Source organism: Anguilla rostrata, chromosome 10 (assembly GCF_018555375.3).
Source record: "Anguilla rostrata isolate EN2019 chromosome 10, ASM1855537v3, whole genome shotgun sequence".
Lineage (NCBI taxonomy): Eukaryota > Metazoa > Chordata > Actinopteri > Anguilliformes > Anguillidae > Anguilla > Anguilla rostrata.
Window position 1 is genome coordinate 3,427,170 of NC_057942.1, and position 17,122 is coordinate 3,444,291.

A 17,122-nucleotide genomic window follows, 5' to 3' on the forward strand; every position below is an offset into this window, starting at 1 on the left:
TCCGCGCCGCCGAGACGGCGAAGCCACAGGCGGCGTTTCGCCTGGCGGGGGGGACGGCGGCGACGGCGGGAAGTGAATCTATGCGCCAGCGTCGTCAGGTTTAATCACGGACGTCCCGTTAATGCAATTAGGGTGATAACGAGAACAAATGTGCACCAGGCACCGCCGACACTCAGAGTGTTCGTTTTTTTTTTTTTTGGGGGGCGGGGGGGAGCCCAGAGAAACATCGATGACATTCTCCAAGTCCTTCTTCTGGTTCCGAATCCCTTTTTTGCCCCGCCCAGTATTTGAGTGACAGGACCCTCGGCCAGTGGTTTTTCCCCTCTCGGCCTCGGAGAGCAGCAGAGTGGCCGGTTCTTGTTTTGCCTGAAGTTAGCAGCAGTTCTGAGAGCTAATTAGCCAGCTGAGGTGAGTAAACGGTGAAATAAATTGCTTTAATTGCAAAATTAAGGGTTGAGGAACAACAAAAAATCGGCAGACTTTGCCAAGAGCGATTACCACCAAATTTAGCAGGATTGGAGTCGAGATGAAGACACTGCGCGGCTCGACAGATGGAATTCTGGGTGCCAGATTGACCAGTGGGGGGTCGCTACTGAGCGCTGAGATGCTGTAGTCCCAACGAGACTGACACCCCCTCGTCCCCGGGTCACACTAGGGGCTGCTGTGTTTCTCTCTGTGGGGCTACCGACCAGTCAGCCGTGGCACGGTCCAGATTGGACAGCAGACCACAGGGTCCATCCATCCATGCACTAGAGCAGTGCCTTAACAGAATGAGCCACTCAGCAACCCCCCCAAAAATGTTTTTGCTTTTTTTTTTTTTTGCTTTTTTGCATCAGATCTTTCTGGATCTTTCCTTCTTACGTGGAAGCCCTCCTCCCTGGGGAGTGCTAATATTTACCGGTTGCCGTGACGGTGATGTCAGAAGCCGCTCTCACCTGAGTGGCCAGGCTCAGCACCTGCTGCACCAGCTCCTGCGTCTCCGTGGGCTTCTTCAGGAAGAGCTTCACTATGGCCGTCAGCAGCTGCAGCTGCACCTGCGGAAGGAGGGTCAAGGGTCATCAGCTAGACCTGCATACAGACACTCACCGAGGTCAGAGGTCAGCAGCTGCAGCTGGACCTGCACAGACGCTCACTGAGGTCAAAGGTCATTGCCACCTGACTGCGGGGACTGGATGAGAACAGGTTAAATCAGTTTGTAGCACAAAGGAGTGGGATGAAGAGGCATAACAGTGCAAAGCCATCATACATTCTGACAAGTGGTGTCAAGTCAACAGCCTGGGTAAACAGAACTCTGTGGGTATCCCATAAACACCACAGCAAAAGGCTGATCAAAGCCTTCCCCTTTGGCAAAGCTCTATGCCGCTTGGGACATGTTTGTGTGAGTTTCCAGCCTCTCCATGAATTCAGGAGGTAGTGAGACTTCTCATTCTGTGCATACTGGCTCGTTGGAAATTATTCTGGTGGAAATTACTCTGGGTGCCTGCGGCCACAACAGACATTCTTCAGAGGGTTGGGATACAGCTAGCCCATTGGTGGGCGAGGGTTGGGATACAGCGTGCCCATTGGCTAGTAAGGGTTGGGATACAGCGTGCCCATTGGCTGGTAAGGGTTGGGATACAGCTAGCCCATTGGCTGGTGAGGGTTGGGATACAGCAAGCCCATTGGCTGGTGAGGGTTGGGATACAGCAAGCCCATTGGTCGGGGAGCGTTTGAGTGGCAGACCTGCGTGCCCATTGGCCGGGGAGGGTTTGAGTGGCAGACCTGCGTGCCCATTGGCCGGGGTGGGTTTGAGGGGCAGACCTGCGTGCCCATTGGCCGGGGAGCGTTTGAGGGGCAGACCTGCGTGCTCATTGGCCGGTGAGGGTTTGAGGGGCAGACCTGCGTGCCCATTGGCCGGGGAGCGTTTGAGGGGCAGACCTGCGTGCTCATTGGCCGGGGAGCGTTTGAGTGGCAGACCTGCGTGCCCATTGGCCGGGGAGCGTTTGAGGGGCAGACCTGCGTGCTCTCGTCGTGGAAGCCCTCCAGGAAGCTCTCCAGCAGCTCGTCGGCGTTGTCGATGCGCTCGGCGTACTCGCCCACGATCCAGATCATGGCGGCGCGCGCCTCCGGCTCGTCCAGGGAGTCCAGGTTCTCGCACAGCGTGGCGATGACGCTCTCGTACCTGCAGGGGGCGACGGAGAGGGTCAGGACGAGCATGTGTGTGTTATTACCGCCCCCCCCCCACCCCGCACACACAGCGGCTGCCCTACGCCACAGCTCCCCGCCGAGGTCGGGGGGGGGGTCAAGTCCATTCCAATTCCGGTTAATACGGGGAAGCGACCGAGCAGACACGGAGCAGCCATCAGCTCATTAGCGGGAAACACGAGGCTGAAGTCAGCTCACGCAATGTGGGTCAGCCACGGCCGCGTACGAATATGAATATGAATCAGCACAGCAATGGTGTGTGCGTGGGGGGGGGTCGGGGGGAGTGGGGGTTACCCAGCCCTCTCACAGCTCCCAGGTCTACTCCGCGATGACGACGGACTGTGACATCACGTCGCGGCTCGGGCGAGCAGGGGTGGGAAACGCTACAGGAGCCCAGGAGCCCGGATTGGTCGATTGACGGGCTGGCGACTGTGCCTCGGGTGCGAGGCCATCGAACCCTCCCGATGGCGGCGCTGTAAGCGGGTATCACGCCCAGAGCCATGCAGACTGGGCGAGGTAAGGGCATCGGATCAGCCGAGCAGACGCGTGGTAACCACGGTAACACACGCACGCGACGCCGCGGCCGGCCAGTCTGGGGGGGGGGGGCGCTCAGGCGACACGCGTACGCAATGAGAGCCCATGTTCCGCTCGTTAATGAGGCCGCTCTCTCCTCTCACACTGATTCCCCGGGGGGGGGGATCACTGAGCTGGAACCGACGGGGCTGGCACAATGACACTTTGGGGGGGCTCAGAGGGGCGATACCAATCAGAAAATCGTGAGCGAGTGAGGGGGGCTGTCACCGCTCATAAAGAAGGGGTGAGTTTGGGTGCCTGTGATAAAGGCCACGCTGGTGTACATCTGAATTCTGATCATGTTCTTTTCATAAGCATCTGACAGGAATTCATCATCGAGCTTTAATCGCATGCAAACCCAGCTCTCCCTCCCTCCCTCCCCCACCCCTCCCTCCCTCCTCCCTCCCTCCCTCCCTCTCTCTCTCTCTCCTCCCTGCCTGCCCCCCCCACCCTCCCTCGGCTTGGCTCTGCCACGGTGCTAACGCGGCGCGCCGATATGGGGGGGGGGGGGAGTAGGGGGTAAAAGGTGGGCGGGGACGTACTTGTTGGGGTACTGGGGTGTGGGGGGTTAGGGGTAAAAGGGGGGGCTGACGTACTTGTTGGGGTACTTGGGGGAAGGTGGGCGGGTGACCTACTTGTTGGGGTACTTGCGGAAGATGTCCTTGATGACCACGATGGCCTCCTGCACCACGTAGTTGACCTTGGTCTGGATGAGGTCCAGCAGGGTGCTGACACAGCGCTCTGCCGATTGCTGTGGGACAGACAGGGGGTCACGCAGGTGCACGTGCTCACATTAAACTCCCAAAATGCCAAAGAGAGTATCGGTTCAGGCCCCGGTGCCGCTTTTAAAGTACTGTCTTAGCCCCGGTATCGGCAAAATCTAACCAATCCCCATCCCTAGCAACCACCTGTATGACCGCTAATCATAGCCACGTGGCATTGGCAAACGTCCACATTTTATTCTCCTCTCACTGTCAGACTGACAGGCACTGGATGCATCTGCCTGTCCTTCTGTGTCCTAATGTGTTTACGTCCCCTCCTCTCTTCTGCAATTTCCTGTTGTGACATCACCCCGGTCCTTGTGAGGACACCTGAAAGTCGGTGTTGCAAACGCAGGAGGCTCTTTCTGCAGGGGAAGGAGCGACTGGGAGAGAGAGAGAGACTGGGAGAGAGAGTGACTGGGAGAGAGAGTGTGACTGGGAGAGGAGGAGAGAGAGAGAGGAGAGAGTGACTGGAGAGAGAGAGAGAGAGAGAGAGGGAGAGGAGAGAGAGAGAGAGAGAGAGAGGGAGGAGAGAGGAGGGAGAGGGAGAGGGAGAGAGGAGAGAGAGAGAGAGAGAGAGAGACTTGGGGAGAGAGAGAGAGACTGGGAGAGAGAGAGGATGAGGAGAGGGAGAGGGAGAGAGAGAGAGAGAGAGAGAGGAGAGAGAGAGAGAGAGAGAGAGACTGGGAGAGAGAGAGTGACTGGGAGAGGGAGAGGGAGAGAGAGAGAGAGAGAGAGAGAGAGAGAGAGAGAGAGAGAGAGACTGGGAGAGAGAGAGTGACTGGGAGAGAGAGAGAGAGGGAGAGGGAGAGGGAGAGGGAGAGGGAGAGAGAGAGAGAGAGAGACTGGGAGAGAGAGAGCCCTGTCCTCAGGTGACTGACAGCATCGGCACGTTGCTGCCAAACTGAAGAGCTCCCGCCCCGGTGAGAGAACAGGAAGGAACCGGCAGGGTGCTGAATCACACACACACACACACACACGATCAGGCATACACTCAGGCAGACACACAGGCAGACACACGCACACACACACACACACACACACACACACAGGCAGACGCGCGCACACACACACACAGGCAGACACACAGGCAGACGTGCGCACACACAGACACACGGATGCAAGCAGGGAAACCTGTCTCTGAGAGATCTTCATTATCTCATTGTTCAGGAGACCCCCCCCTCCTTATCGAAAAGCTGCATTCGTGTCTAAATAAATAACGTGCTATCGGGCACACTGAAAAAACAACCTTCCTGAGGAGAAGAAATCCTCATTAAAGTGAGTGAGAGAGTCGCACAGGATACGGAAGGCCGCTGAAACGTTCCATAATTGGCGGTTTCATAACTGCGCGCTCGTCTGTGAAGAGGCACGCGGAGATCGGGCCTGAGAAACGCCGCCCCAAACGGCTCGGCTCCCGCCAAGGCGCCGCGCGCCGCGTGTGACGAGGCTCGGCGCTTCAGTCCTCTTAACGGATCCGGATGGAAACGGAGAGAGCGCCTGCTGGCTGGGGGGGGGGGAGCCCTCCAAAACTCACAGCAGCGAGCGGGGAACGGTTCGCCCCTTCAGCAACCCAACGGCTGCAGTACACGACCCAAGTGGAAGAGATTCACTTGGGTCGTGTGCGAGCAGGCCAGATGCCGAAGAGTGGGGTGATGCGGGTGGGGGTGGGGTGGGGGTGCTCTGACTCGGCCTGTTATGTCTGGTTGCCCGGGGATACGGGAGATCCGCATTGCCTTCCTCGTTCAGGGTTAGAGTGTGCTCATTTTCACACACTAGAGGGACGGGGGGAACGGGGTACTGCACTGGCTGATGCTGGTGGGTGTAAAACGGACTGAGGGAATGTCTCACAGCATCAGATACTTTACAGCCTGCACCACTGTTTCAGCCAATCAGGACGGAGGATCAGCTGGCGATTACCGTCCTGCCCAAGGTGCCACAGACGATCCCACCCAGAACACTAAGCCCCCCCCCCGTAACTCAGACATAGCCCCAGCATAGCCCCCCTGTAAACCTCCCCCAACCCCACCCCCCTGTAAACCTCCCTTAACCCCATCTCCCAGTAACCCCGCCCCCGTCCCACAATCCCCCTCACCTCCACTTTGATGGCGCAGCGGCCGATGGCTCGGACCGCCTTGCGCACGAAGTCCACGTCCACCTCCGTGGCGTACTCCTTCAGCTCGGCCAGCACCTGTGGAGAGAACGCACCGGCCTGTCCGTCAAACCAGCCGCCGTCAAACCAGCCGCCATCAACCCCCCTGTCCGTCAAACCAGCCGCCATCAACCCCCCGTCCGTCAAACCAGCCGCCATCAACCCCCCGTCCGTCAAACCAGCCGCCATCAACCCCCCGTCCGTCAAACCAGCCGCCATCAACCCCCCTGTCCGTCAACCCCCTGTCCGTCAAACCTGCCGTCCGTCAAACCCCGTCCGTCCGTCAAACCTGCCGCCATCAAACCTGCTGTCCGTCAACCCCCCCGTCCGTCAAACCAGCCGCCGTCAAACCAGCCGCCATCAACCCCCCTGTCCGCCAAACCCCCTGTCCATCAAACACGCCGCCACCGCAGCCAGCTGACCGCCTCCGTCTCCGTCTGCAAGCGATGACGTCGCCGGCGTCTCTGATCGGGCCGCTTCCCAACACGTCCCCCCCCCCCCCCCCCGCCCGCCTCGTTAATCTCGCGGTGCTCCTTGTCTACACCCGTTTCTCTCTCCCTGTCCTCCCGTCCTCGCTCCACTGATTTATTGGTCGAGGAGCTCCAGACGTCTGGCCAGAACCGCTGCGTCCTCGCCCAAGGTCGCGGGCGGGCCCCAAGGTCGCGGTCCCACCACGCCCAACCAAACGCGGCCGCCAGACGGACGACTCGCCGTGACGACGATCAGACACGGTCTGCGCACCCTCGCGGTCACGGAGACGCAGTCTCAGACCGAGACGGTCCTCCATGGCCGCCACGCTCTCAAAGCACACGCTCAGCGTTTCATAACCCTGCCGCGCCGAATGTGGTTTCCAAACTCACACACGTGCCTTTGCATAACGCTGACCGCTCCAACAGCCCAACATGGTTTCCACACACGCCCACTTCCTGGCCAGGCTCATAGGCGGCAGTGTGGTATTGTGGGTAAGGAACTGGTCTTGCAACCTTAAGGGTCACAGGTTCGATTCCAGGGCAGGACACAGCCATTGCACCCTTGAGCAATGTCCTTAGCCTGCATTGCTTCAGTATATATCCAGCAGTATGAACGGATGTAAATTTAATGTAAAAAGTTGTGCAAGTTGTGTGTCGCTTTGGATAAGAGCGTCTGCTAAATGCCTGTCAGGTGTGTCACAGCTTCTGGAGAAGAGTGTGAACTGCAGGTGCAGCCAATGTGTCATTATCACGCAATGCTTTATATGCAACACACTGAGGCGTTAGCCTAAAATGAACCTCAACGCCTGTACTGTCCTCGCACAACGCCTCGGTTATAGCGATCGTCCGGTTTTTTAAAAAAATGTGAGAATGTCACAAAAAGCTTAGAAGCCTTTTCTAATGACCCTTTCAGACGTTCGGGAGGAGAGCCTGTATTCTTAAGGACAGCCCCAGCGTACGCTCTTCAAGAAATCACTGGCAAAACAATACTTAAGTCTGTCGATCAACCCCAGCGGACTCGCTGATCATACAGGAAAACGGGAAGCCGGTCCTCCTACGGAGAGCCAAGCGGAAGAGCAATCTAAGGCCAAACAGGAGAGGCCGTGCTGACTCAGCAGGACACAGAGAGGGTAAAGGGAAGGGGGGGGGAGAGGCTGGCAACAGCCAATCAAATCAGGCGTCTGTCAGACTGCCGGAACATTCTCTGCTCACAGTCAGGACACAGGGTAACGCCTTCATCCAAAGAAAACGCAGGGCTTAATATGCATTATTATTATGATTATTATTATCGTGATTACTATCATTGTGAAAGAAGGGCCAGCAATCATTTCAAGCGATTGACTGAATTCCCGTCCTACGTTTTTGCCTGGACCGTAATTGTCGGTGCTTAATTTTGCCTCGTTCTTGTCCGCGGAGTCGCTCTCCGCCGTTTCGCTGGAGCAGAAAGCAGCGCGGTCTGGAGCGCACTGTAATTTTCTCTGGATGAGGGCGTCTGCTAAGCGAGCGTAACGCACCGAATTAAGGGCTGTTATTCGATCGTTCCGTCAAATTAACACATTCGCCGCACGTCGCGCTCCGGAGAGAGAACAAAGACCCATTTTCGTATTCGGAAAAAAAAAAAAAGGAATATTAATATGAATCATTTCAAACAAAAGCTCAAAGACAAATAGGCCAAAGGGGGACTGCAAAGAGCAATGATTTCGGTCGGAGAACAGAAGTGATCCACAGGACATGATGTCTCGGAGCAGGGCAGTCCTGTTCCTGTAGGTCTTCACTCCAACCCTAACAAGCCACACCTCACTCAACAGCTAGAGATCTCATTGAGCTGCTAATTAGTAGAGTCAGGGGTGCAAAATCAGTGTTCAAATGAAAACCTACAGGACGGCAGATCTCCAGGAAACAGGGTTGGGCAGCCCTGTCTCAGAGGACCATCTCTGAGACACATGGAAGGTGGGGGGTGGGGGTGGGGGGACTGGTTACCTGGGCGATGTTGGCCTGGGAGGCCAGGCGGATCATGATGTCCAGTTTCTCCAGCTTGACGTAGATTGGGTCGTTATACTTCACAAAAAACACCTTCATCTCGTGCTTGAGGATTTCAGGCCTGCAGAGAGAAAGAAAGAGAGAGAGGGGGAAAAAGAGAGGGGGAGAGAGAGAGGGACACAGAGAGTGAGAGAGAAATAGGGAGAGAGAGAATATGAAGTTAGTCGGTTGCTAAATTGCGATCGCTGCTTTGTGCATCCAGATCGATGGTCGGTTTGCAGACGGGACAAACCCGCCCCTGATGAAGCGCACTGACCAGGCAGGAGAACAAAGTTAATTTCAAGAGTCGATCAATTCCATCGGCCCGTTCAGGGTACGTGATTTTAGCAGTCACGCAACGTCCCCGGTGCTCCGTCCGGGACGGGATGGGGACTGGGGGGGGGGGGGTCCTACCGCTTCTGCACGATGAGGTTGATGTTCCTGAGGGCCACGTACTGCAGCCTGGGGGGGTGGGGGGTGGGAGAGGGGGGCTCTTACCGCTTCTGCACGATGAGGTTGATGTTCCTGAGGGCCACGTACTGCAGCTCGGGCTCGGCGGACAGCAGCGTGACGAGGGGCGGGGCCAGCTTCTTCAGCAGCGTGCCGTAGTAGTCCAGGTCCTTGGGCAGCATCTCCATGAACTTCATCAGCACCTTCACCGCCGACAGCACCACCGCCGAGTTAGCGTGGGACAGGCGCGGCGTGACGCGCTCGCAGATACTGCACCGGGGGGGGGGGGGGGAGAGAAAATGGGAATGAGAAGCAGAAGAAGGGAGGAGTGTTTGAGGGGCACAAAGGAAATGAAGAGATTTTGAGGGAAGAACAAACAAAAGAAGAAAGCGATCGGGTTAGACTGAGATCCTGGAGCAGAAGCAAGACAATGGGCAGACAGTATCACTGCTTCGCCTGCAGCACGCTACCCCACCCAAAAAGACACCAGCCTGGCCAGGCTGGGCAGGTGGCTCTTGTCACCATGTATCCATGTGTGTTGTTTAATGCTTTTAACAGAGCACGTGTGTGAGGGCAGGCCCAAGGCAGGGGGACGATGGGGCGGAGCCAGGCGTCCTATGGGGCGGGGCGGGGCGGGGCGCACCTCTGGGACTCGCGGTCGTCCCGGGGCGTGTAGTTGGCCAGGCAGTCCAGGATGAAGATCTGGCCCCACTCGGTGCACTCGTTCAGGGCCGTCAGCAGCTTGTTGATGGACTGGGGGTTCAGGTCCAGCAGGTTGCTGTTGGGGTGCGACTCGGCGATCTCCGAGAGGGCAGCCACGGCGTTCGCCACCACCTGGGGGGGGCGGGGGGCGGGGTCAGACACGGGGGGGCGGGGTCAGAACCAGCAGCCAATCAGAGAGCAGGCGGCCCAGTCAGCAACAGTACACGAAGTTGGAACACCGGGGCCAAAGATCGACATGCAGCCAGCTTAAATATTGACAAGCGGGAATAATGATAAACTGCAACGAACAGAGATGGGAGACAAATTCTCGAACAAAAACTAAAGCGGATAAGTGTCATCCCTGACTTTCTCTCTTTCTTACCCACAAAAACAACGCTATAAAAGGAAACCTAAATTTAGGCCACGTTGCATCACACGTTCACTTCCATAACAACACTACTGTACAGCAGATAAGACGGCAAGCCAAAAATAAACTCTTCCTTTTACTTCTCACAGTTTTTATCGGAAGTTATAATAAGGACGACGGAACTGGAGGCTCACAGCACATCGGGAGCCGAGCATCACAGTCAGACCTCCCACTGCTGAGGCACAGGCTTTATGCAACCGCTTCCCACGGCAAGCTCCAAAGTAATGACCCAGTTTTTAAACTCGACAGGCGAAGCTTTTAGCATTACAAACTGCGCTTCCTAACTTAGTGAGTAGCGATTGGTCGGAATTCACACTCTCGGCCTTCAGTGGCACATGACTGGGCACTGTTACTATAGTGACTGGGGGAGAGGGAGAGAGAGAGATATGAAATGCGCAGGTTTCTTTATTTTAAGCGCGTGAGGTGGTGGAGGGCTTATTCTGGACTGTTCCAAAAAGGATTTGTGAGATTGAGAAACAGACAAGCAGGGATGCGGGCCGACAGAATCGGGTAATAGACTAGTCACCCAAAAAATATTTAAGAGGCGCCTTGGTGACCTTTTACGTTTGACCTTTTAACACGAGAAACAGACAGGAAGAGACAATGTCGAAACACAACTGCCCTTCTCGTCAGGATTCCCCCAAAGCCAGCCCCCGCTCTCTAAACCAGGCCTGGGTCGGTCAGACGGGCAACCTGAGATACGGTAACCTTTTCAGACACCAGTATGGCTCCTGGTTTTTTGGGGAGGGGGGGCTCACCATGGGGTTGGAGTCAGACAGCGATCTGAGATACGGTAACCTTTTCAGATGCTTGGTACAGTCCCCGGGATTTTGGGGGGGGGGGGGTTAGGGTTAGGGTTGGGGGGCGGGGGGGCTCACCATGGGGTTGGAGTCGGAGATGAGGTCCTTGAGCGTGTCCAGGAAGCCCTGGTCCTCCACCAGCTGGGCGTTGATGTCGTGCAGCTTGGCCACGCAGACGGCGGCGGTCTTGCGCACGTACGGGTCCTCGTCCTTCAGGCACTTCCGCAGCGGCTCGCACAGGTACTCCGTGATCTTGTCCACGCGGATGCAGCCCATGGTGCGCACCGCCAGCGCCCGGATCAGCGGGTTCGGGTCCTCGCAGTCCTGCGGCGGGACGGGCGGACGGACCGTCACGCGGGGGGTTTTACAAAAAACGTACACATCTTACAACAACACACGGCGAAAGCGAACATGTCGCGGGCTGTGCGGGGGGGAGAGCGGCTTCTGAGCAGAAACGAGCGCGGAGCCGTCCAGACCCACCTGCGCATGCGTCCCACTAAACGAAGCACCGCCTGCGCATGCGTCCCACTAAACGAAGCACCGCCTGCGCATGCGTCCCACTAAACGAAGCACCACCTGCGCATGCGTCCCACTAAACGAAGCACCACCTGCGCATGCGTCCCTCTAAACGAAGCACCACCTGCGCATGCATCCCACTACACGTTCCTCAAAGGTCGTTCGTGAGTGAGTGACCACAATTTGCCACGCGTAGCCCACGGCGTCGGGAAAAACGACGTGACCAGAACCCGTCTCCCACCTTAACGAAGGTGTTGACGGCCATGATGGCCATGTCGGGCTGGCTCTTGGCGTAGTTCATCAGGTACAGGTAGACCAGCTTCTTCAGCTCCAGGTTGTCCGTCTGCATGCAGTTCACCACGTCGGGGAAGAGGGCGCTGTGGTAAGGGAGGATTTTAAAATCGTCAGTTCCCGCTCTGAGGAGGTTCTGCCAGGGAAGCTCATAAGCACAGTCGTTAGGACGATGCGTTCCCCCCCAAACCGAACAGACGGTACTCGCAGCGCTAGGCCCTAAAAGCCCAAACAGACGGCGGTAAATCAAACGATTTGGGTACTACAAGGCCAAAGCAATCATCGGCAATTTCTCACGTATCCAAAAACTGTTATGAATCGGAGTCAGGACAGACATTAAAAAATGTATTTCTAATGGAAAATAATCAATAGAAGTAACATCAGCCAAATTGAAGTTTATAAGACGGTAACATTTTAATACTTCAACTAATCGCACCACCAAGAATTATTTGTGGTTGTTTAGCACTATGATTTGGAAGAAGTTCCACTAAACAGTTTTTTGTTTTTTGTGCCAGATATTCAGTAAAAGATTTTAAAAAGAAAGCCTGCTTGCGTATCTTTGGATTTCTAACAGAACTGAAGCAGAAAATGGAGCAGTCAGATTCTGAGCTCGCCGTGCGTACACTGCTTAATTCAGCCACTGATTCTCTGCCCCAAAGCAAACTCTGCACAGCTGAAAGGACACACTTCCTTCCAGCCACGGACTTTCTTTTTTACTGCAGTCACAGCACATTTCCCCGTCCTGAAGTAAATTGTGATAAAGTACGTTGGCCCTTATCACTCATTATGCCAGAAGAGAAATAACTGAACTCTTCTCCCCCCCCCCTCGAGCACGGCACACACCCCCCTCCCTCCCGCCATCTCTCCCTCTTCATTAGTTTTGCATTATATTTAAAAGGAAATTCCCCCACTGGGTAAAGTTAACTTTAATGAGGCTTCAGACTTAGAGAAGTGAAAAATGGAATTGGGTAGATAAAGCAGGGATATGTGCGTAGGATGACGTGTACATCACATTACAGGCATTTAGCAGATGATCTTATCCAGAGCGACCTACACAAGGCTTTGCATAGCATTTACATGCTCAAGGGAACAACGGCAGTGTCCTACCGAGGAACCAAACCTGTGACCTTTAACCTTTAACCAACAAGACCAGCTCCTCACCCATTATGCTACACTGCCATTCAAAGCAATTACATTCGTGGTGCATGGTAACCACACAGCAACCTAAAATTCCCAAATTGACTATTTTCTAAAGTGTTATGCAGTGAGGAGAGGGTGTTCTGCACAGGCCAAATCATTCTGAGCAAAAAATATGGGATGTCACCGCTAAAATGGGGAGTGTTGGTAACCGTGGAGACGTCACGGTGGGCGTGGCCCTCAGCGCCCAATGGGAGCTCACCTCACATCCTTCCCCACAGTCATGGAGGCGATGACCTTCTTCACGGCCTCCTTCTTCTTCTCCTTCTTGTCGCTGTTGAGCTCCGCCTTCAGCTCGAAGATCTCCCCTGGCGACGGCAAAATTCAGGGCGTGAGACCCCGCGATCTCCATAGCGACCCCCGCCCCGCCCAGTTTCACAAGCAAACCGGCAGTTGGGTTTTCTTCTGATACACGGGCAAGCGTGGCGGCATTTTAACCAGGAGCGGAGGCACAGAAATAACAACAGTAAAACATAAATAAATAACCCTGAATGAAGTAATCCATCCTATTTAGAGGATCTAAATTTGGCTTAAGCTGAGCTCGGCTGAGAGGGAAAATATAAATAAACTTATCCAAACTGCCTTGTGTGGGCTTCAGCCACAAAATCCCCATGAGAAGCTTTATCTTCCACACGCAACCACACGTCCACACACCAAACACCCTGCTTTTCTCAAAATGGAGCAAACATGCGTTTACTGACCAACAGTCAGCCATCATCATCTCCCATTACACAAACACCATGTGACATCTTCTGACCGAACACAATAGGATTCCGTGATGTTTTTCTGTTCTAAGAGGAGGTGTTAGAGATTCCGGGCCCTGTGGCAAAGCGGCACCGGGCCGGCAGGGTCGAGACAGACAAAGCTCTCTGTAAGCCGATTAGGCAGGAAGCCGCTGTCCGCCATTTTCACCTGGCGCAGGTGCAGGGTGACCAAACGAGCCCCGCTCGCGCACAAGCTCTGAGGATTAATGAGCGATATCGCACGCGATGATCTCGCCCATTTGTACAAATAAAGAGTCCCCGGATTTTTTTATTAGATTTTCCTTCCGTGCATCCATCTCCCCTGCAGTGTAACTTATGGCCCGTGTCCTGGAGGGAGTTAAATAAGGCGTTATAATCTCCTTTGTTCACGTCAACAGCTGGAGGTTCAAACACAGCGAATGTCTTGAACTTTCAACGGAGAACACAGCAACTGTGCACACTGCAAAGGAGACAGCACCGGAAATAAATGTAAATATTGGACGAACGCATGAAAACAAAATCGGGGGGACAAGTTGGGTTTTCAAATAGTCCCTTTCCAAGAGACACCGACCTTGAACTACAAGCTCGGTGCAAACTTAATGCAAGAACCCCCATTTTATGAACAACTTTCCAAAACAAAAAAAATCTAAAATTCACCAGCCCAGCTGCACTCAAAAATGTCCTAAATACCATGTACTGTACTGAATACCATAAACAACAAAAAATAACTACAGCAAGCAGACTATGTGGCGTTCTGCACAAAGTTCACACCAGACCTTTCTTGGTTGTGGTGAAATATTTGGAGTCCGTCATCTTGGCTGCGAATCTTCAGTTCTCCTGCAGGTGAGACAAGGGGGGGGGGGGTTGGGCGAGGGTGAGAATGGACCGGAAAACTCGAGGCACTGTCCCAGAAGAGGGAGAGTGAAATGTGCTGACCGGGACAGGAAACTTCAACAGAGCGCTGCAGGAAAGAGGAGAGGAAATGTGCCCCGGTCCCTGGGGTGGGACTGCTGTTCACCAAGAGATAACGACAAACAAACACAAAAAGTGTGACACAGCAAAAACTCAACATGCAACTAAAGAGGAAAAAAAGAAGAAAAAAAAAGACAGAAAAAGGACAGTTGCTGGCACATCTCCCGACAAGCTGCCCGGCTGTACTGCTCAGCTTAACCTCTAGCACCCGGGCCCAGCAGCGCAAAAGCGCTCCCAATTTCCTGTTTTTGAATTCCAGGCTTGATCCATCACCTCGCGCACGAGGTCTTCCCGTGTCTACTCTATAGCACCGCGACAGAACGGTAAATAAGGCAGGTTTGGCTTGGAGATAACCGGGAGTCAACGACCTGGGAAACCACTCCACCTCACGTCAGGTGACCAAGACACGGCAAGACAGATTTTTCAGACAAACTTTCTCTCTCTCTCTCTTCCTTGCGCTTGTGCAGAACGAGCGGCATACGGATTTGTTCTTCCGCAGCTTCCAGAACATTAAAAGCGCATTTGCCGCCCCGTTTCCCAAACGACGCCTCGCTAATAGCGCGACGCTATTCCGAGCCGCTGTTTTAAGATCCCGCTGAGGTTACCGTCACATAACTCCGCAATATCCCCGCCAATACAAACCCCCTATATGCCGTCCCCCACCAAACCAGCTGTCATTAAAACGCCGTTTGTCCAACTTCCTCTGAACACAGAGAGCAAAAAAAGCTCATCACGAACAAATGTATTCAACTCCAGCTGTACTTTCCAGGGAGCCAAGACATTACCAGGCCTCTGCTGGTGAGATCCTTCTCAAAAAATAAAGACGCACTCAACATAACCGTACAGCTAACACAAGCGTTTTTTAAAATAGTGATCGGTTTCCTTTATAGCACTGCTTAATGCAGATACAAACCTACAGAGTGCATTAAGTACCCAGCAGGGAAACCAGAAGAGCACTTGGACGCACTAAAAAAAAAAGGAAGAGAAATTGTGTATGCCCCAACAACAGTCTGGCTAAACGGGTTGATGTCCGCCTACCAACAGCATTTTGAGGAAACGTTTTGATTGCAACCGAATCTACTCTCGTCTCAAACTATGTGTCTGGGTGTCATCTTCAGATAATTGCACCTATTCACAGGTCCTTTCACTTGTCTATTATTTTACCGATATAATTCAACACCACAATCCCACAGAATTTATGCCAATTCACAACCTGGGCATTACACACAGACATGAGGGCATAACTGGGGAATCTGTAGCCCAACACAAGAATGCCATCATGCCCTTACAACATTTCACATTTGCAGAATGCCGCTCACATCTTTCTGGTTCTGGGGAATCGCCCAAACACTGGGCGTGGGCTATCTGGACCAAGATGAACCAGCTTGTTTATAGTTCGCTTAGATAATGAGATTACTGACCACTTTTCTCAGGCCTATATGATGGAATGAAAAAAAAAATCTCTCAACAGTTTGGTTACTGGTAATTTGACAAATCAAGTGATCTTATCAAAAATGTACCTATTTTGTGGTTCATTAAGTATTACTACAATAATACTTACTGCAGCGCGGTGCAGTTTGTTTTTTTAAACAGAAAACAATATTTGATGCAGAAACCATCAACAAATATCAGTTATCAGTTGATTAATTATAAGCAATTGTCAAATAACGTAACTTTGCAAATCCATCAATAGAAAAAAATATCAATTTTTTAGAACTGACAAGCAACGCTAGACATTAAATCGTTGCCCGTTTCTAAATGTGGTGCTCCCTATATCATGCAAATTAACGTTATCTTTCGACCAATTCCACTGACAGTTGGCTAGCTGCTGTAGCTAGCGCTAGATAACGTTAGCCGTTTACTGACTGATCGCGTGGTAACACGTCAACGCAACACTATCGTTTCACCGAAATGAATAATTAACGTTAAATACATAATTAAATTATTATGATCCTGAATGTGGCAGTGGGACAATCTACAAGCATTAGTGTGGATGCATCTGACCCAGAGAGCAGAGTTTAATTCGAAGGCCTAACGAACAGCACGACTAGACTACAGTCTACAGCTAGCTAGTCTACTCAGATTAATTTACAGCTGCCATGGCCACCATAAACTCACGTTACGAATTACAAGTTAAATAAAATCAACTGGCTAGCTAGCGTTCGTATGTTTCCCAACTTGTGGTAGCACTTACCAGCTAGTTAACTGTTAACATTAGTGTTTACAAGCTATGCGAGGTAGTCTAGGTAAAACATTTTGCCAATTGACATTTAGCTAGATCTGTAGCAAGCTATATAAGCTAGCTAGTAGTAGCCAAATTTAGTTCCAGTACTAAACAAGCTAACAACACCACAGCAAACATTATATGCACCTGGCCAGGTAGCTGCTAACCTTGGGGAGCGGACAGAACACGATTATAACCCAAGCTAACTAGCTAGGATACCAAACTAGTTATTCATATTCAAACTAGCTAGCTATTATACGATTCCACACAACTTCATGCTAACGCAGCGTTATCTTGATGACGTTAGTCTAGTTAGACCGTACTGTGGCTATTAAGTAGCTAAGCAAGCTTACTACACAGCGAAGCACGCACCTTACACGGACTCGGAAATGAATGAACCTGCGGATAAAAATGAAAGCAGTGAGAGAGAAACGTAGCTAACGCTAGCTAAACAGTGCTAGATCTACATAAGATTAGCTAATGGACTAATCAGCTAGCTTGAAGATAACGTTAGCTATGCTAAGACGTGACCTTCTCTGTCGAACCTAAAATGCAAGTTACAGTATAGCATAGCGCTACTAAACAACTGGACAAACATGAGCTCACGAGTACACTGACCAATGTGTACTGCAAGTAAAACCGAG

The 17,122-nt window shown here is 52.9% G+C and overlaps 1 protein-coding gene across 3 annotated transcripts in view; it reads right to left on the minus strand.

Moving 5' to 3' along the window:
* ap1b1 (adaptor related protein complex 1 subunit beta 1) overlaps positions 1 to 17,122 on the minus strand; it is a 30,948-nt gene that overhangs the window by 13,592 nt on the left and 234 nt on the right. For 2 of the 3 annotated variants that reach the window (XM_064353480.1, XM_064353478.1), the window contains exons 2-12: positions 14,059 to 14,119; positions 12,742 to 12,847; positions 11,293 to 11,428; positions 10,614 to 10,859; positions 9,250 to 9,440; positions 8,655 to 8,876; positions 8,118 to 8,238; positions 5,611 to 5,706; positions 3,393 to 3,508; positions 1,996 to 2,161; positions 936 to 1,034 (exon numbers count right to left, since the gene is read on the minus strand). In XM_064353480.1, coding sequence (XP_064209550.1) covers positions 936 to 1,034; positions 1,996 to 2,161; positions 3,393 to 3,508; positions 5,611 to 5,706; positions 8,118 to 8,238; positions 8,655 to 8,876; positions 9,250 to 9,440; positions 10,614 to 10,859; positions 11,293 to 11,428; positions 12,742 to 12,847; positions 14,059 to 14,095 — 1,536 coding nt within the window. In that variant the 5' untranslated portion in view covers positions 14,096 to 14,119. Of the gene's footprint in view, positions 1 to 935; positions 1,035 to 1,995; positions 2,162 to 3,392; positions 3,509 to 5,610; positions 5,707 to 8,117; positions 8,239 to 8,654; positions 8,877 to 9,249; positions 9,441 to 10,613; positions 10,860 to 11,292; positions 11,429 to 12,741; positions 12,848 to 14,058; positions 14,120 to 16,850; positions 16,878 to 17,122 lie in introns of all 3 variants that reach the window. The other variant, XM_064353479.1, reaches the window with a different exon arrangement.